Source organism: Spea bombifrons, chromosome 9 (genome assembly GCF_027358695.1).
Source record: "Spea bombifrons isolate aSpeBom1 chromosome 9, aSpeBom1.2.pri, whole genome shotgun sequence".
Lineage (NCBI taxonomy): Eukaryota > Metazoa > Chordata > Amphibia > Anura > Pelobatidae > Spea > Spea bombifrons.
Genome location: NC_071095.1, coordinates 6,712,161 through 6,732,257, shown reverse-complemented (window position 1 = coordinate 6,732,257; position 20,097 = coordinate 6,712,161). Strand labels below are relative to the sequence as shown.

General features: G+C 44.9%; 2 protein-coding genes across 3 annotated transcripts; both read right to left on the bottom strand.

Annotated features, from left to right (window-relative positions):
* Nucleotides 1–537: 537 nt before the first annotated feature.
* Nucleotides 538–1,883, bottom strand: LOC128505080 (G-protein coupled receptor 4-like). Its single transcript, XM_053475382.1, has one exon. It carries the CDS (start codon nucleotides 1,645–1,647, stop codon nucleotides 676–678), a length of 972 nt encoding a protein of 323 aa, XP_053331357.1. The 5' UTR covers nucleotides 1,648–1,883; the 3' UTR covers nucleotides 538–675.
* Nucleotides 1,884–4,130: 2,247 nt separating this feature from the next.
* On the bottom strand, nucleotides 4,131–19,573 carry TTC8 (tetratricopeptide repeat domain 8). 2 transcript variants are annotated; one of them, XM_053475374.1, is made up of 15 exons: nucleotides 19,359–19,573; nucleotides 15,574–15,600; nucleotides 13,474–13,594; nucleotides 12,648–12,711; nucleotides 12,092–12,251; nucleotides 11,909–11,998; nucleotides 11,390–11,434; nucleotides 11,139–11,224; nucleotides 10,536–10,623; nucleotides 9,373–9,483; nucleotides 8,891–9,030; nucleotides 8,118–8,292; nucleotides 6,159–6,281; nucleotides 5,423–5,506; nucleotides 4,131–4,870 (listed from the first exon to the last, which is right to left on the bottom strand). In XM_053475374.1, exons 1-15 carry the CDS (start codon nucleotides 19,470–19,472, stop codon nucleotides 4,754–4,756), a joined length of 1,545 nt encoding a protein of 514 aa, XP_053331349.1. In that variant the 5' UTR covers nucleotides 19,473–19,573; the 3' UTR covers nucleotides 4,131–4,753. The 2 variants fall into 2 exon arrangements, with proteins under 2 accessions (XP_053331349.1, XP_053331350.1); XM_053475375.1 differs by lacking the exon at nucleotides 15,574–15,600.
* Nucleotides 19,574–20,097: the final 524 nt, after the last annotated feature.

Below are 20,097 nucleotides of genomic sequence, written 5' to 3'. Positions count from 1 at the left end.
ACACGTACGCATTCATGCTCACACGTACACTTACACATCCAGGTCAGACCAGTCCTTTGTGAACAACTTTGACCATCTCGCAGGGCAATTGTCCCTTTGCTCCCCCCTGGACCCATCTATAACCAGAAAGCTAAACATTTTAAATATTAGGGGACACCCATCATTGTAACATACTGATGCATAAAAAGACAGATACGTGTGGGAATCGCCCTGTTTGCCATTTTAGACACCCCCTTGCTTGCGGTATTTGTCTTGCGTCCGTGTATATTGTGTTCGCATTAACGCCACATCCCCAGGGGTAAGGCAACGTCTTTAAACATTTGCTTCTTCTACTCCACTTATCTTCCATCAGTCTAAAACCTCTGCTTCCCAGAATGTACCGGGAATAAAACAGCAAGACTCGGTACGAACATTTTATAGAATCCCTAAGGTCTTCAAATAATCATATTTCTAGTAGAAAAGAGACTGATTGCTAAATAAATCACGGTGAGAAGAACAGAATATAAGGAACACATCGAACACAGAGACAGACGAGGATCTATTATATTAAATCATTTCCTTTATTTAAAAATCTCGCTATTCAATCATTATAATCAGCTTTTTATTAATGTGTCCTCTTCCTTCAGCCGGTCCCCTTATGGTCTGGCCACGTTGTTTCTCTGACAGCCAGTCTGTTTAACGTCCGCAACGGCAGAGTTTTTCCAGATGCTTAGATAAATCCTTGCAGAAATAGACGTACAGCAGAGGGTCGAGGACGGTGTTCAGACTCGTGATGGCGACGCTGATCCTGTAGTACGAGTGGATTGTCAGCACAAAGTCACAGTCGGGACCGTAAATAATCACGTGAACTGCGTGAACTAAAGATATACAGTGATATGGTCCAAAGCAGGAGAGAAAAGTCAGTAAGCACGCGAGCAACATGGATTTTATCCAGAAGGCGTCAGTCCGCGCTACCGAAGAGTGTTCGATTCCCCGAATCGAGGCGTGGTAACAAAATAACAAGAGGAACGAGGGACACAAGAAGCCAAACACAGAAGCGGCACAAGTGACTACGGCGTGCGACCGGCTTTTCACGTAGCCCTGGTAGCAGAGGTGGGAATAGGCAAACTCCGCCGACACGATGATGGGGACCTGGCACATAATGATAACCAGCCACCCGACTAGGCTGACGGCAACGTAGCATCTTACGGTTCTCAGAGTCTGGAATTTCAGGGGATAAGCGATGGCCAGACACCGTTCCACCGCTATGCAACACAAAAAGTAAACACTGGCATACATGTTGATGAAGTACAGGGTCCCGCTGGCTTTGCACGCCGAGGTACCTAGAACCCAGCGGTGGTCTCTCATGAAGTATAAGATCCATAAAGGCAAGATCGATAAGTAGAGCAGGTCGGCGACGGTGAGATTCAGGAGATAAACCGAATGGAGGATCCGGGATTTCACGAGATGGCAGATTCCACAAAGTGCCATGAGATTCGCAGGCACGCCGACAACGATACTCACACCGTACGTGATAACAAAAAGCGTGGCGTGCCACGTTCCTTCGAGCGAACAGTTGGAGTAGTCAACGGAGAAGCCGGAAACATTGAACCATTTGTTAGGCGAGACTCGATCTCCAGGAGACCACATGGTGCTGAGAAAGAACATGGCGGGAGATGTAAAGTCCTGGTAATCAGAGGAAATATTTTAAGCGCTTACATATCGTTATTTATTAAGAAGAAGTTGGTGGCGGGTCCACAGGTTTGGATGTTAGGCAACCAGAGATCCAGATACGACCCTTAATTCTATTGCTGATTGGCATGGATCACGCCATAAAAGACATGCCATTGGCTGAAATGGTCCAAGTACAGAGATGTAACAAGGGAACAGAACCCCAAATTATATTTACAAGTGAGATTAATAATTATTAATAAACTACATAGACCTATAGGGCCAAGAGAGGTCCAAAGGACATTATGGCATCAAAGCCTCAGTTGACCTGTAAGCCATACCTGCTACAATTTTAGCTTCCAACTCACCAGTGAAACGTCCAAATACAATTAAAAGAGCAGACATGCGCCTCTGGTCTCCCTCGAGTCCCAGGCTTGGTCAATGAGACACTGAGAACCTTCTACATGTGAAACACAACCTACTAGGACAAAGCGAGGCTATTTCTGCTGAAAAACACACCAATTGCTGTAAAATATTGTTCTTTCAGTCCTCCAAGTCCTCCCAAGTTGTTAAGAAACTATCTGATAATCACCGTGCAATGAGTAGCCATCTCCATCATTTCAATGGTTCGCTTCCATACCCAGGAAAATGTCATTGTTGTCTCCTTTACAACAAAATCGCCTCCCCGATCCATAGAGGTAGAATTATTGACTTTAGCTGATAAAGCTCCATATTGACAATGAGAAGTGATTAGAAAGGATACGTCCACTAATGAGGGCAGGATAAGCGCGTTTACCGACCATAAGCGAGAACATTAGTGTGGACGTGGCTGATTACGTTACAAGGCATGGGCTTCCTTACAACGTGTTTTACGTCTTGTAATTATATACGCATCAGATGTCCTCTTCTCGGCAACCAAGTGCTTTAAGATTTAAATAGATTGCCCCCAAATTAAACGAGGCGTGAAACCGGTTACGAAAGAGTACTTCATAGCCAAAGGGAAAAAATACTAAATTATCTAAAATAATAATTACAAATGTTCTCTGCATTTGCACATTTTGGGAATAGCTTTTGTACCTGTCAATATTTTTTGCCCAAGGGTTCTGCAAAAACGAAACCCACGTGCAGACAGACGATTATTACCCCCGGATTATTTTTTATATCCACACCAGACCTGGAAGTAAACCGTCTCCACGACAGCGTATTAATACGTTTATTTATTGAACATACTTTCAGATTGTGATGTTTTTAACACGGGACTATTTTCTCTCTCTGAAGCTAAAACAGGCAAACCCAGCATTACCCAGGCAAAGTCCTGTCCCAAACGCCTCTCCCTCCCCCACTCTTACAAAGGCTGCTTATCAGTAACTTAACAGGGCAGAGAACCAGGGAGATAAAATCCTGCAATTCCTAGAAACAGGGATAGAAGACGGCTGCCGGTTTCAGATACATGCGTTTGGTTTAACCTGCAAAGCCATTGGATCGGTTTATTTAGCGCACAGAAGATCTGGCAGGGCTTAAATAAATGCACATATTGCACCGGGGGGGGGGGGGTAATAACCAGCGAATCAATCCCTGGAGAGGGGCTGAACATGTGAAACCCCCTCATTACATGCGAACCGCTAATTTGTTGTTACACGTGCAATGATTTGAATACTGGAGCGCTTTCTATTCCACGCGCAGGAGAAACGCGTCCCGCGAATACAAACACCCTGCGCAGGCCGCCGGCCTCTGCCATGCGTTATAAACGCTAATTAAACCTGTGAGATCCGCGTTGCAGCTCAGACGCCGATGGTGTTTATTCAAATTGTAATAATAATTCAGAGAGAGAGAGAGAGCGGCTCTTCTGACGTCACATTACCTTAATCTGCCGGATCGCGGGTCACATAAACAACTCAAACTAATTAACGCGCGTTTTTCCGCTACTGTATTCTGGCGTCTTTCACAAACCTTCGAGCGCCGGAGCCTTCCATGAAAATTAAAGTCATTCTGTAATAAGTAAAACGCGTATAAAGGTTACTAAGAGCCCCCGTGTCACATTGTCATCCGCAACCTTTGTTACGCAATCTACGCAATCTCAATACTTGGAATTGTTGACTTTGCAAACGTCTGAAAGTCAGCAAAGCTTCTGCTGGATCTCGGGGAAAGGTCACAACAGGCTTCCCGTCATGTGGGAATTATTGGATATCATTTCGAATAAGATTATAGTATCATCTTAGTTAGTAACTGATGTCAGAAGTCAGAGAGGATCAGATGTCCCTTGACCAAGCTTGGCCTAAAAACAGGGCCAGTAGCGTGGACACAGTAAGACTGTCCAAAGGGGACGTAATAAGTGGTGTAATACTATATGGCCCATGAGCCTTCAAAAGGCTTCCAGGGCATCATAGGAGTTGTAGTCCGTCATCATCCGCAGAATGGAAGAAAGAGGGGGATATACCGTAACACATCATAAAACAAAATAACATTCACGAAACTGCAAATAAATTGCAAAAACTAGAATAATTTATTGGCTAAAACACATATTCACAGATCTTCCAGATCCTACTGCCAAAATAATCACTTCTCTGCGGATATTTACTTTCATCTATGAACTTCGCTCTCCCAAAGTGCTGACCCTGTGCAGGAAATCTAATGGAGAAACTGCTTTTTAAGGAGCTTTTGCTTGCTTTTAACGAGAACCCGACGGACTTTACTATATAGACCAATATATGAAAATGTTCACGCAACTTAAATGTTCCTGAATCTATGCAGCTAATGAAAGTGTTACTTCAGCCACCCTCCAAGTAACCCTGGAACGAGTGTTACTCAATTAAGCTTACAGACTCCCTTCAGGGGTCTTCTCCTGCGTCACCTTATTCTCCTGTACATTGTGGCACAGAAACGTCCGTACCAATGATCCTTAGATAAAAACCACCATTGTGATCCATTTGCGCATTCTTTTAACCATTTTTTGCGCTAACGGGGTTAAATCTTGCTGGCTCTAGTTGGCAGAAGGGTTAAACTTTTATCTACAGCCTAAATCCCTACTGCATTATCTTATCAGCAGCCGCCGGTTAATATTAAATCTGGTAGCAATTATCTGTTGTGTGTGTAAAATAATCGATTAAATCATTGCAAAATGCTGCCTCAACTTCTCAAGCAGTTGCTGAGTCTCCACGTGATCGGGAAAAGCCGCCTCGGATTTCTGCGCAGCGATGTAACTGCTCTGGAGGTCTCCAATCTGCAAGAGAGAAATCGAGTGGTGACCATGGCCGACTCCTTACCGATACACACAGGGCCGGCCGAAGACTTAACGCCGCCTGGGGCGAAGTTTAAAACGCCGCCCCCCCCCGCCGACGCCGGGGGGGCGAAGTTTAAAACGATGCCCCCCCCCGCCGACGCCGGGGGGGGCATTTTAAACTTCGCCGACGCCATACGACCCCCCCCCCCCCGTACTTACCTTTAAACAGCCTCCCTGCTCTGCCACGGTGCCGGCTTGTAATGCTGAGTGCCGGAAATTGACGTCACTTCCGGCGCTCTGCATTACAAGCCGGCACCGGGACCGAACAGGGAGACTCGCCGCAGAGGAGAGAGAGAGGGGCGCCGAGCGGGTAAGCGAAAACCTCCTCCGCTTCAAAAAAAAAAAAAAAAAAAAAACACCTGGGGCAATTGCCCCAGTCTGCCCCATTATACGGCCGGCCCTGGATACACAGCATGCGCGTCTGCTACAGTGTCCGTCCGGCACAGATCCCGTCACACATTCCTGCCGGAAACATAAATAAATCCCGCTTACCTTCTCCGAGAGGGAGGCGAAGTTAAAATGCGGCTCGTACATGTGAGGGGCCACGGCCGCAGCTGTTTGCAGAAGAGCTCTGGCCTGCAACGAGAACATTACAAGCCGTGTCACAGGAGTCCCATCAGAAATAGCCCGCAGTCCACAGAACAAAATGTTCATTACATTTACAAAGTGACGATTCCATAAAGAAGAGTGAAAATTAGCAATCCGATAAGAACAAAATGAACTCGAACACGCGTTAAGACACGCTAACACCGGAAGCGGGTCCTGCTCCTACAAGCTTACGGGGGATACAATAATATAATTACAATAAAAACTTGTGGCTCTCCTTACGTCTTATTCTTGCAACGCGAGAAATCAGAAAAATATTTCAGAGCTTACGTACTTATACATAGGGTTGAAAAAAGACTTAAATCCATCAAGTTCAACCCAACCTTCCTACCCTTGATCCAAAAGAAGGCAAAAAAAACAAAAAACGCCTTATTAAGCGACTTCGATTTCTCCTCGGATCAAGGCAATCGGATTTCTCCTCGGATCAAGAAGCTCCAAAATATTAATTCTATTTATAGCCCTAAAGCTAAACCTTACTATTCCTCAGTGTGCGGCACACAATGAGTTAAAAGATAGCTTCAATTAAAATGTACCATTTGGTTTTTATCGGCTTTACGGCGAGTCCAGCGGAAGTCTCGGGGGGCCGGTTTTCAGACGGAAGCCCTCGATTAAAAACACTTACCTGTTCAGTGTGGTTTTTCCGCATCTCCAGAACCGCCAAGTTATTGTAGGCTTCGGCATGGTCGTTATTGTTGGCCAAAGTCAGCTTGAAGCACTGGTATGCCAGGTTCAGGTCTCCGATACCCTAAAATATTAGTTAGCACCCGTTTAATGAGTTCTCAAGTACCCGGTAGCCCAATAAACGTATGCATTGAGGCCATGGTATGGGAAGTCAAAGTCACGCATTCATTTCATACAGATTCACAGAGCGGCCAAACTACCAAGCAGGAAAGATAGAGGACATTTGCTGTTCACACATCCACACGGTGCTACTACAGTCACCCCCCTCAAGGGCAGATATCCCGCTCCTTCAGGGGTGCTTAGGCCATGGTGCGGGGAGAGTGTGTATGTACATGTAAGTGCACGGTGTTGTAACTGACGTTTGTTACGGTATGGAAGAAGAATGCTATGAGGTTAGTTTGTGTGTGTGAGCGCATGCTATTAGCATGAGTGTGTGTGTGAATAGATGGTGTTAGTGTGTGAGTAAGTTGTTAGCATGTGTTTCCACATGTTCGCTTGAGCGTGTGTGTGTTAGATGTGTGACTGCATTCTGTTAGAATGTGTGTGCATGTTGCTGTATGGTGTTTACATGAGTGTGTGTCAATAGACAGCACTCAAAAAGTGTAGAAATAAAAATACATATAATGTATTAAATATATTATAAATAAAAGAAACAAACATATTAAAAATACATACAAAAAAAAACAAAAACATAACTTGCTCTACAGGAGACCTATTTATTTATTTAGAAAAAGTATCGCGATAGGAGACAAATGCCCCCAGACTTCCGTCTCGTCATAGACGACGTACAGATTACCTTTACACTTAAAGAAGTCTCGCAATAGGCCGGAATATAGCACGGGACTTCTATAGCGTCATGGTAACCATGGTCACCGACGTGATGCCTTGCACAAGGTCGGGAACCAAGAGACCATGCGTTACTAAAGCTCCGCCCCTTATGTTCGTTGGGGGGCCGATATTCTTGACCAATAAATAAATGAACGTTTATTTAATCAAATTAATAGATTTATAATAAGTGTATTAAACACATAAGGACATCTACAAAAACAAATGAATAGATCTAGTGGGTTGTAGAGTCATCGGATGAGATGGAGATTAATCTTGAATCACTGAAACTTTATATATATTCACAATCGCACATATACAGTATACTGATCATCAGGGGAAACAGAGTTTGTTGTAATCAACATGCATATAGAATCCAGGTTCATTAAACAAAGATTTATGTAGATAAATAAATAGATGGACTGATTCCAGTATGAATATATCAAATAAATGAATTGGATCAACTGAATATATAGTCCTAATCATAGCCACATATATACATTAAATATACATAGAGAATCACATAAGAAATGAGTTCTCTCATGATCAAATACAGGATCAAAATATAAAATCTGAATTCATTAGGTTGTCTGAATTATATACAAACAATATAAAACATATTAAATTTACATAAATAGAATAAATATAATCAATTAACATGTTGAATATAATATATAAAGAATTCATTATTGAGTGTGTGCCAGCGTATGTGCGGGTGTATGGCGGCAGCAGGAGTGTATAAACGTTAGTATATCATGTTGGGGTGATAGTATGTTTCAGCGTACGGTGTTAGAGCGTCAGGGGTGAGCCTGGGTTTGGTGGTGTGAGGGAGAGAAGGCAGATAGTATGTGCATGATTGTGTAAGTGATCTTTGGATTGAGTTTACTTATTAATATACGTTTGGGTTTCAGTTACATGGGGAGGGCTAGAAGAAATACCATAGCAGTGCCTGGGTACCTATGGGCTCACCCCTGAGCTCTCTGTAGCATGGTCAGATCATCACCCATGGAACAGCATGTGTTTAAAAAGCATGTGTTTAAAAAGGTGCATTTTGCCTCCTTGGCCATGTACTTACCACTGCTACGTGCCCCAGGTTGTACCACACCTCAGCTGCCTCCTCCTCGTTCTCGGCCAGAGACAGGGCTCGTTCGAAGGAGGTCAGGATCATGTCGTACTGCTGGGCGTAGAAGCAGCACAATCCCAAGTTGTTGAAGAGCTGACAGTTGTAGACACCCATCTGAAGAAGGCGTCTGGAAAACAGAGAGAAGCAGTAAAAACCTCGGTGTGCAAGACAAAAACAACAACAACACTAATAACAATCTGCAAAAAACACAGTGTCTCCTACACAGCATCACACCAGCCGGAATATATAACCCCGGACATGCACCCCCCTCCACCTGCCAGCACGGGCTGGGAAACGGGACGTGCTCAGACGGACCCTCAGCCGCTTCCCGCGGGGTCTCCGTCGTGGAATGTTTCGTACTCCTGAGACATCATCCATTATCGTTATTACTTTTATCTATATAGTGGCCTCGTATTCAGCAGCGCTGTACAATAAGGGTATACACACAGAGGCATGGGGGCATCAGAAACTGCTGCCCCCAAACACATGCTCTATAAAACACTTATAAAAGCGGTTCTTGCCCCTATGGATGCCTGAATTCTTAAATAATCGAAATCATTATTGCTTGTTATTGGAAACCGTTGCTAATTTTGCTTGTAGAGCACTATTTTGTTTAAAAAAAATGTTCTGTTTTTGGGGTATAAAGTTATCTTTAAACCTGGGAGGGCTGTGATCACGAGCGGAAATATTTTTTTCCAGATGCAGAATAAAGCTTTGAGACGCACCTGTAGAATCTCAGCGCGATCTCGGGCTGGTCGGTGTAGAAGTGGTTGCTCCCGATGCACGCGATGGCTTCCACGTTGGTGTTGTCTTGTTTGAGGACGTCTTTGTAGTACTCGGACGCCGACTGCATGTCATTCAGTTCCTGGACACCCAAAACAAAACATATCATTGCAGTTAATGCACTGATCATTTCTGTCTCTGTATATTTATGCAATTATATCAGCCAAGAAAAAATAGCCCCTGTGGATGAACGCACCAAAAGGCAAATTAAAAATCTATATTACGCGCCCGTCACCGTTGTTACCGCGCCATAACGTCTTTATAAAGACCGTTTGGATGAATGGGACGCGTGGGAGATGTGCCGCATGCCTTGTAGCCGTTACACTCTTCGCTTGTTTGGTTCCCCAGCGTTTTAATTTATAATAAAGTGGAGTAAAGACTCCAGGGGGCACTCACTGGGAAGAAAAAAAACCGAGCTACCCACCTCGTGAATCCGGGCCACTGCACACAGGAGCGTCACTTCTTTAGGAAAGCGGTCCAAAGCTTGTTTAAAGAGAGTCAGAGCTGTCAGAGGCTGGTCCATCCGCGTATAAACCTAATAAAGCATTAGTAAGCGTCGGCAGATTATTTCCAAAAAGCTGCGATGAGGAGAAAGTTTGGGTTCTACGCTTAAGTACAGAAACAGGTATATCCCGACATTTGTGTGTCCTTGTGTGGCATGTAACAAACGCAACATCTTTGGCCTCTCCTAACCTCTTCGCCGCTCTCCAGTCTCTCTGCCCTGTTTTAAATTACACATCACAGCAGCGACACGGATTAATTAGTACGGGGGTTCAGGGAGCTTTTATTTTCTTTAGTCGTATTTCTGGTATTTGTACAGACGGTTAGAGTTTATTAAGACAAAAAACAATAAGCATTCATCTAATGAATGGATAACTATGGCACAGAAACTTGCCTTGCAATATTATATAAAGGAAACGGATGACAATGTATCGGTGAAATCGAGCAGCCTTTCCCCGGTTAATTAGCTGGGTACGGTCACATTGCTTATTCCATATGTATTCCTATAGACTAATTATCCTGGTATACATAGTGTTAACTAATGTTAGGATTTATTACACCCGGTATAAACTCTTTCGCCTTCTGTTCATGGCAGTGGAACAGATAGAGAGCGTGGAGGAGAGGTACTACTGGTTGAAGACGTCTTAGAAACCCTCGGTGGGCTCTTGGCTGAGGTCAGAATGACAGCCGCCATTTGTAAGGCATCACGTACTCCGTGAACCTGGTATACAGCGGGAAAGAGACTGCTCCTTCCACAGCTTACTCAACTCACTTTTTAACGCAAGGCATGGACTGATGGCAGGGCACGAGATCTAAGGAGATCAGGGTTCTAGCCCCTCCGCCTATACGTTTCTGAATAAGAAATGGGACTTCCCATTGCAAAGTTGGCGACAGCAAAGCAGGCAAGAAAGAGCGCACAAACCCCTGGGAACACATAAATCCCCAGGCGGGGTAAGAGATGTGAGAGTGAGTGAGACACGTAGCCCTGGCTTATGCTGTTTTATGTCTGGTCTAGTAAATTAAATTAATATATCTCCATCTGCACGCCTTGCTGAGAGCATCCAGACATCTTGGAGATTGACTTACCTTCCCCAAGTACAGGAATATGTCCACCATGTCCTGCTGCGCGAGGGCCGATTTAAACTGCTTCTCTGCTTCCCGGTACAATCCCAGCCTTTACAGAAAACAGCGAGATGGACGCGACATCCGTAAAGTAAAACAATATGAAATCAGTTAAAAATACCATGAGCTTCGGAAACGGCGACTAAAGCGAAGCCGACGAGAACATTAACTGTACGGACATAAAGTTCATGCATCTCCCCAGCTGATTGTGAAGCGCTGCGCTGATGCCCTCCCCACAAACCATCCATCGGAGCTCCGAGGATCTGAAAGGAGCAGTGAAAACAATACCAGGAAGTCCAAGGTCATGGCGTTCCTTCCAAATATCTCATGGTCTGTCTAACGGGAGCTCGGCTTGTCACCGCGTCCCTTAGAAATTATTTTAGGTGACAGAGCTGTCATTATGGTATATATCCAGATGAGACGAGCAATGGGAAGGGGGTATAATGGTCTCACAGGAGTGTCCCTGGCTCTGGGGTGCAAAACCTTTCGATATGCAGATGAAACGGCCGTATTAAGCATCCGCGCGCATGTACAGATTTGCCAGTATTATTTGTAATTGGGGCCTACCTGTAATAGCATTTTCCAAGCTGCACTTTCCACCACCAATCCTTAAACTGCACATGCTCTGTGGCCAGGGCGGCCAGCTCCAGGGCCTGCGAATGACACAGGCGGAATCAACAAGAGATCCTCAACGTGTCATCATTACTCATGATTACTCGTCTTCCGAAAACGTGCCATCAGCCTGCGTTGGGCTTTTTAAAGAAAATACTTTCATGAATTATATATTTTTTCTGTGACGTAGCATTCTGCATCCTTACATTTTTCACGTCGTTTTCATGATGAAAGATGTACTCGAACAGGGCCTGGAAAAGACAAAACGCACGGGAACTTCACCGGAAGTCTTCAGCTAACAAAAACATACACGAGAGATGCAGGTCGTTTCCATATCACCAAGTCCGCGATGCCATTAGGAATCATACACATCTTATTATCCATCACTGTGGAATATCAACCCCTTAAGGACAACCCATTAAAGACAATGCATTGTGAGCCCGTACATGTTTGGGCTTTGTCGTGAAGGGGTTAAATAAGCCATTTCATTTGTAATAGATTATTGTATAAGCACCGGTGAGCTTGAAACGTAGGGCAGCATTTGGCAAAATGTTCAGTTAATCAGGGTCTATATTTAGACCTAAAAACTGATGGGGGGCTATAATAATAAGAGACACATGACCAAATGATGAGCATTTTTTATCATCTAGAGCCTTAGGAAATGTTATGTTCCATTTGTTGCAGGGTTTTTTTTTTTTGGTTTTTTTTTTTAGAAGCAAACTCACTTTTGCCAAGTAGGGTTTCTCTGCGTATTTAGCCAAATTGAGCCGGGATATATTGATAAACGGTCCATCGGGGTGAGTAAGCATCGATGCCTGGGCAAGAGGAGAAACATTTTAACAAACTATTAGATTCGCCACGGTCCCCATCGGCTAGTTAACGTATCCTCGCTTGGTTTCAGTAACTACCGTTCCAAGCCGTATGCTTCGGCCGGCCGCGCTGGTCATGGGCCGGGCTGTACTAGCGGTTCTAGGAGTCCTAATGGCTTGTTCCATGGTCCCCGGCCGTCCGGACTGAGTACTGGGTCTGGCAAATCCGGTGATTGGCCTTCCTGACTGGGTCACTGGTCTACGTATACAAACAAGGGAAAGAGAGAATGAAGGGCTCGGGATGAAGCCAATGGGAGACAGAATCACTCCATGCCTATGTCCCATTGGCTGCTTAGTAAGCGTGGGCGTATCCTCATGTTAAAATGTATTTTTTCATATTGTGTTTGGTGCAGGATGTTTGTTACTTCATTATCCTACGTGAGAAGTGGATACAGTAAAAGTCATATACATTTTAACATTAAAATTGAGGGTTCTGGAATATTGTGTATGGAGCCAAATTTAACCCAGCAACAGTTTCTAGGAAAGGTTTAATGCCTTTCAATGGTTTTGCTGTAGCTTCTGCCACCAATTATTTAAATAAAGTAAAAAAAAAAATCCTTCATGAAAGACCGGAGCTAAGATTATTTTTTTTTACCTGACTGCTGGACTGGGGCCGTCAAACTTTTTATTCATTGCTTGTTTAAGGGATGTGCCGGGACCTGGAATTGAAAGAATGTTCAAATAATTAACGTTCTGTATTCAAGAAAATAAGAAATGCTACGAGCGGACTAAAGAGGAAGCAAAGGTTATTATTTTTTATTGTTTTCTATGGCGCCATCAAATTACGTAGCGCTGTACAACACGATAATCGCTTCCTCCTTGGGGTATTAAAATATCACAGCAACCTTTGAGAGTACAATGAAATAGCGAGAGGAACACAACGTGGGCATCTCAATAGATTTACAGATCCCCTGCACGGGGTTACACAGTCCTAGGGCTCAGATGCGGCAGGACACTGACCCTTACATGAGCATAACGAGGAAGGTATAGCTGGGCTTGTCTCAATCAGCTGCGCATGATTCATTATCAGATTAAAAAAACGTGCTTCTGGTAGCCCTGCTCATGTGTCATCAATACACACGTACACATGTATGTTAGGAGGCTGCACGCGCACTCCGGTGCTTGGTGGGGATGTTTCAATCTCACAAGAATCAGAACACAGGAGAGGCATCTCTAGACAGCAAGCTTCGGGCAAATGCCGGTCGCCACATAAGTTTTCAAGTGAATTCAGACAAGACCCTCAGCGTTATAAACCCAGTCTTGCATTCTGCAGAACCACTAAAAACATATAGAGAGACTCTCCTCACGGTCCGAACCTGGAGGAGAGAGTCTGGAATTTTCCGCTCCTGAGGTTGTTGGCAATTCATACCTTGGATGGGTACAAAAAAAAGGGCTAATCCTATACATTGGGGTGAACTTACGAGCCACCTGAGCGATCGAATTTTCATCCAACATCATCTCTGCCATTCCCTCCTGGTCAACATCAACTTCGTCCACATAAACCATCTCGGTGAGAGCTCTGGTCTTCAGACTCCAGGCCGCCTGCAAGAGACGACAAGGAACGAAAGGGTTAGACCGCCTTCTGCCGGATGGGGTCCGGCCACCGCGTCACCAACAGCCCATGGAAATGGATCGCAGACAACTAAGCCAGAATTTTTTTTTTATGAATTATGATGAAGTGCCCCAGTTTTAAAGTATATGTCTATCCAGGCCACGGGGAGAATGTATTTGAGGACAAAAAGTAATATCTACGGCAAGAACGTATTTAGAGAGCCTGGTGTTTGAGAGGTACACGTTTTCAGTACTCATTGTTTTACAGAACAAGGACTTTCCACCACACATAGGGAAGAAAAGCCTCACATTGGTGTAAAGGAAACTATATCTCCAACCGCAAGAAAACGGGTGACAAAACATGTCTGCTAAATTAAAGTAGTAACAAGGATTTATCCAAACTTATTCCCACTTCTATCGTTCTCCTCTTGGCACTTGGAATGGAAAACCCTCCTTTCTCCAAAACGGAGACCTAGAAACATTCTGTGTACCCCACATCCACTGTAGACTGGTGGTTTATTGCGTTGACGTGAGATGTTTTGCAGCATTAGTGACCCCTCCAGAATAGCAGACCCCGGACATCCTTGTGATGGGTGGCAATTCTTGGGTTGCTAATGAAGGCCATAAGATGCCTTCAAGGAACAGACCCATCTGCAATACCTTCTGAAGGTGGTCTGGACTCAGAAGGTGGTCTACTTCCTTCGTTGGCTAAGCTTTAAGAGATCTGGGAAAACGCAGACCTTGACCTGTTTAGAGAATCAAACCCACATCTACGCAACTCTAGATGCTCGGTGCTTCAGAGGGAGGGATTGAGCAGAACGTGCCCTCGGGCTTCTGAGAAATAAGGGTCTTCTAGATAGAAAATATACGTTATGAATTATTTTACGACAGTTTGGTACGTCTCAAAATAGCATTCTGGTCATCTGATCTCTTACGGACTTAACATTCAATACATTCTACGAGGAAGTTTTTCACCTAGAATGATCTTCATTGTCGGGCATTTGTTAGAAATGAACAGTGACAGGGAATACCTTTCAGGCTATCGACCGTATTGGACACGACGTCTGTAATTAGGGGAGACAAATGGGAGCAAAGCAGACAAGCTGAAAATACAAATTAACACATTCGCGTTGCGTAAAAACACCAAACTCACTGATATTTAGAAGCGCTGACGCTCCTCACATTTTAAATGGCCCAAGAGAGGCACTTTTGGGGTGTGGTTAGAGGCGTGGCTGGGGTGGAGTTGTGTGCCCTATTGTGGGGGTATTTGTGTAACTGAGTGGGGCATTTAGAAGAAGAATAATGGGGTTTATTTACCCCGTTCAATTTATAAAGCAGTTTCCTGCTGTTTCTATACACATTATCGGGGCTTTTAGGGCTGTAGAACCCTGCGATCCCCTCATACCCAGCAAACATTCTGACCTCCTAGAAAAGAGGGGCATCAGGGGAGGAGAGAGGGGCATCGGGGGAAGTGAGAGGGGCATCAGGGAGAGACACGGGGGGGGGGATGAACAGGGCCCAAAGAGGGACAGGGTGAACATAAGGATACTTGGGAGGTATACCGTGTTTTTAATGGCATTTTCCAGGGCAGGGAAAATAGAATTGAAGATATGCCCACTTGAACCTGGTACACACAGAGTTAATGATGCTGAGCGCTAATTAAAATATGCTGGAAAAATAATGAATTTCTTCTGGCTTCTTCCTCCAAGGGAGTCTGAGATTATTTCTACTACAGAAAACTGCTGGCTTTCTAATCTAATTAACACTAAACAATATGCGTGATTCACAATATATATTTCCTGATAAATCTTCGCAGATATAGCCCGCCGTATAAATCTTTCATTAAAAGGATAGATTGCCATGGGTTAGATTTGTTTGTGGGGGGGGTGTACTCTAAACTTAATCAGCTGTTTTATTGCAATTAAGTTTGACAAATCGGAGCGAACGTTTCTATTTGTCTATTTCGTTACCTGTGAGAGGTCTCCAGAACCGGACTCCTTGAAGCAGTAAAAGAAAGAATCTGAAATGTAAATGCAGTAAAGGCGGCGTTCCGGAACGGAGAACGGGAGACGTTCTGCTTCAAGGCCAACAGCTGCAATTCTTTATAACGGCACAGAAATTCACTAAAACGGCACAGGCCGCTAGAAAAATGATTTCCTGAGAGCTACAGACATCGAAGAGCCCGTCTACGATAAAATAATGATGAGAACCCTAATCCAGAGCCTGCTGTTCGGCTAGTAAAACCCACCACGTCCGCGATGGCCCGTTTTAGATTTTTACTATGCCCACTTTCACGGTCCGCGGCCAATCGATCAGAGATACGTGTAGCCCATCTGCGACTGACGGGGTTATGATGCCTGGAATGTCACCTTCAAAAGGTTAATAGCTCAGCACCCCGGGAACATAACTGCAAGTCAACGGCTGCGTAACGGGCTTATTCTGGTCTTTAATGGAGAAAAAAAAAATACAGAGATAAATCACACAGGTTTACGAGCCCACTGTTAATCATTTTCAGGTGTCTAAGTCACTCTCTCGGCAGCCGCTTTATTTTTGATGTCGGTGACAATATCCCAAGGACGACCTTCCGGTGAACGTTCTGCAGCTCCACGCGGACTGAAATACGGATGAAGATAACGGATAAAGCCATTGTAAGCCTGTTTGTATTGCGGATACTTGGTTTGGAAGCCCGGATCTTGTTCTAGTGACACTATGTTTCCGTAAAGACATGGCGGGTGAGCTCTGCCGATGGAGCCTCGGTGTATCCATCGAACCGTTTGGATCACTCGTTCTTCCATTAGATTTTACGCTTGGATATGCGAGGATACGGATAAACCTCTTTATTACATAGATCCCTATTTAATCACTAACCCCGCTTACAGAATCCAATATGGCATCCTGACCGCTCAGCAGATTACCCCATTATGTTTTCAGACATGGAAGGTCATCAAAGTGCCTTTTCACGGGGGATTTATTAACCCCCTCCTGACCAAGCTTCCTGAGCTACAGGTATACATTGTACGTTCTCACCCCTCAGACGATAAGGAAGGCAAACGGCCGGGCGACCGGAAAGAAACCGCATACATCCAGCCTTGTTTCCCAATCATCTTATTAGATACATAATCTGATTACATCTCTCTCTGCTCCATATGTCCCACTTCATGGACAAAAGGAACATTTTAAGCTTCTCCCATCGCCATGTTGTGCGGTCAGCAGGATTGAAGTCACAGTTTATTTGCATTGGCAACAACACCGCTTACAGAGACTTTTTGGCACGGTATTTGCCAAAAGCAGTAAAAACCGCGACACAGCCCTTTACAACCCCTGCATACTAATCGCTAGAGCGATAGAGAGATTATTAGTGGGTCATACGAGCCAAGTCAACGCTTAATGCCAAGAGGAAACCCGCAGGCTCAAGAGTGACGATCCACTGTACATCGCTACGGAAGATAACGGCGCTATATAAAACAATAAAACAACATTGGCAACAACAACTCTGAGAATGGGAAGCCTTAAATCGAATCTATAATTTAAATAATAAGATAGCAGGTTTGAAGAAAATGAAGACAGACGACGTGTTGCAGCATCTCCATTCGTTATCGGAATGATTTACTACAAAATAAACCAGTAGCCAAAGATCAAACGGCACGGGCCGCAACCAAGCTACATAATCTAATAAATTACTTTGTAACACGGAATCCCAATATCCTTCCCCGCTTGTTCTGTCAATTTTAACCCGTTATTTCAGGGTGTATGGACAGGATCTTTGTAACGGACGCACCTCCAGGCCTAGGGTGTGTGTATATAATATATATATATATATATAGGGTTAAGTATTTTATCCGTGGCATTAGTGCGCTTTCATCCTCTTATATGTTAGCCTCAGACACACTGGGATATCTCTGAAAGCCAATATGTCCCATATGGCGGGCAGACCACAGAGCCTCGGATTGTACTGAAGGAAGTCGTGTTTCCCACATACAAGCTGTGCCTCGATATAATATTAAAGCATAAACACGCTGTGCAGAAGTTTGGGGTCATGGAAAACAAGGACATTTCTGGCTGTAACATAATCGCAAAAGGGTTTTATAACATCAATTATCCTTTTAAACTTAAATCAGCCATTGGAACACAGGAGTGATGGGAGTGATAAAGGGCCATTGGAACACAGGAGTGATGGGAGTGATAAAGGGCCATTGGAACACAGGAGTGATGGGAGTGATAAAGGGCCATTGGAACACAGGAGTGATGGGAGTGATAAAGGGCCGTTGGAACACAGGAGTGATGGGAGTGATAAAGGGCCGTTGGAACACAGGAGAGATAAGGGGCCATTGGAACCCAGGAGTGATGGGAGTGATAAATGGCCATTGAAACACAGGAGCGATGGGAGTGATAAAGGGCCATTGGAACACAGGAGTGATGGGAGTGATAAATGGCCATTGAAACACAGGAGCGATGGGAGTGATAAAGGGCCATTGGAGCACAGGAGTGATGGGAGTGATAAAGGGCCATTGGAACACAGGAGCGATGGGAGTGATAAAGGGCCATTGGAGCACAGGAGCAATGGGAGTGATAAAGAGCCATTGGAACACAGGAGCGATGGGAGTGATAAAGGGCCACTGGAACACAGGAGTGATGGGAGTGATAAAGGGCCATTGGAACCCAGGAGTGATGGGAGTGATAAAGGGTCACTGGGACACAGGAGTGATGGGAGTGATAAAGGGCCATTGGAACTCAGGAGTGATGGGAGTGATAAAGGGCCATTGGAAGACACAGGAGTGATGGGAGTGATAAAGGGCCTCTGTACGCCCATGAAGAGATTCCATAAAAATCTGCCTTTCCAGCTACAATAGTCATTTACAGCATTAACCCCGTCTGCGCTGGATTTCTGATCCATTTCGTGTTGTTTTAACGGACAGAATGTGCTTTTCAAGAGACCCCAAACCTTTGAACAGCCGTGTATAATCTAAATCTATAACACAATGTATTCACGGCAAGTTCAGGAAAGGTTTGTGGCAGCGATGGGTTTTGAATTCAAATCTACTTTACAATTAAAGCTAAGAAACTAAAACCAGTGGCTTCAAAGTAAAAGTAACGATCGGCAACTATAAACGTTATTGTTTAGGTTTTTAAACATTCTATAAATATTTATTCTCAGTATTTCTGTTTATATCAATCGTTGCTCCCCCCGCCTCTTCTGCAAATTCATAGAAAAACCGGGTGGACTTTGAAGCAGAAATAAAATGATTTAATTTCCCAATAAGTTATCGGTTACGTCGTCTGCGCAGAATAATCACGAAGTCTCTTATCTTGATTACATTTGCATAAACGGCATCATTAGCGATGCCCTCGTTAACCTTCACAATGTGACATCAGTGAAGAAAACATTGACGCACCTTGGGGCGAGCCAAGCCCGTCACACCGACGGCCCTCGGAGGCGAGCCAAGCCCGTCACACCGACGGCCCTCGGGGGCGAGCCAAGCCCGTCACACCGACGGCCCTCGGGGGCGAGCCAAGCCCGTCACACTGACGGCCCTCGGGCATGCGCTAGTCCCTCTTGTGAAATGGTCCTGTCAGAGGCTGATCTATGAGTATCCCCTAAGTACCCCAACTTGCCCGACATCAGGTGGGGAGATCCTGAAATCCTGCAGATTTGGGGAGTCAGATGTTAACAGAGAAACCCCAACCCTACCCCTCACTGCCCAGACAAGCAGCCCCCTCATACCCCAGGCACCCCATGTTGCCCCGGCCGCTGTACCTGGTCACAGGGCTCCTGCTCCAGTATCCGAGAGCACACCTGGGCGCAAAGCTCAAACTTCCTACGCCGGAAATAACTCCAAGCCTGGAGCAGCGGCTCCGACTCCAGCCCCATCCTCACCGGGTGCAGCTCTCACCCACAGCGGCCGGCTCGGAGCTAGGCCTCGTCTCCATGGTAACGGCTCAGCCTGAGCGTTCCGTCTGCGTAGCAACCGCCTTCCACGGGGTCCTAATTGGGAATGAGTCTGCCCGTGAAACTGCCTGACTGCGAAACGGTCCTGCAAAGAGCAGAGCTGTCCCGACCGCGCCTGCGTGTGGAAAGCGAGAACAGTAATAGTATTAAAAGTTTCACCGTTTATATTATACCCCGTAGGGCTTTTAACGCAATAACCAAATTACTGGTCGAATTGGCCACGGAAAAATTGCTTCTTCCACCATCCACTTACACACCCTCTCTCTCTCCCTAGGCTCACCCTGACAAACACACACACACACACACACACACACACACACACACAACCATACGGTTACACACACAGTCGTACTAACACCATACACTTACAGACATTCATGCTAACACCATTCACTTACACACACACTCATACTAACACCATATGGTGACACATAATAAAGTAACATGCACACAAACACCATACAGTAAAATATACACTCTACCATACCATACACTAACATTCACACACACAGTCACTTTAACACCATACACTTACACACATACTCTG

What these genes read in the sequence shown, in the direction of transcription:
- LOC128505080 (XM_053475382.1), bottom strand. Translation starts at nt 1,647, where the DNA reads ATGTTCTTTCTCAGCACCATGTGGTCTCCTGGAGATCGAGTCTCGCCT.
- TTC8 (XM_053475374.1), bottom strand. Translation starts at nt 19,472, where the DNA reads ATGGGGCTGGAGTCGGAGCCGCTGCTCCAGGCTTGGAGTTATTTCCGG. An exon ending in CTTGGAAAATGCTATTACAG is followed by an intron (nt 10,624 to 11,138) that starts GTAGGCCCCAAT and finishes TTTTCTGTAAAG; the next exon opens with GCTGGGATTGTACCGGGAAG. An exon ending in TATTCCTGTACTTGGGGAAG is followed by an intron (nt 9,484 to 10,535) that starts GTAAGTCAATCT and finishes ATGCTTTATTAG; the next exon opens with GTTTATACGCGGATGGACCA.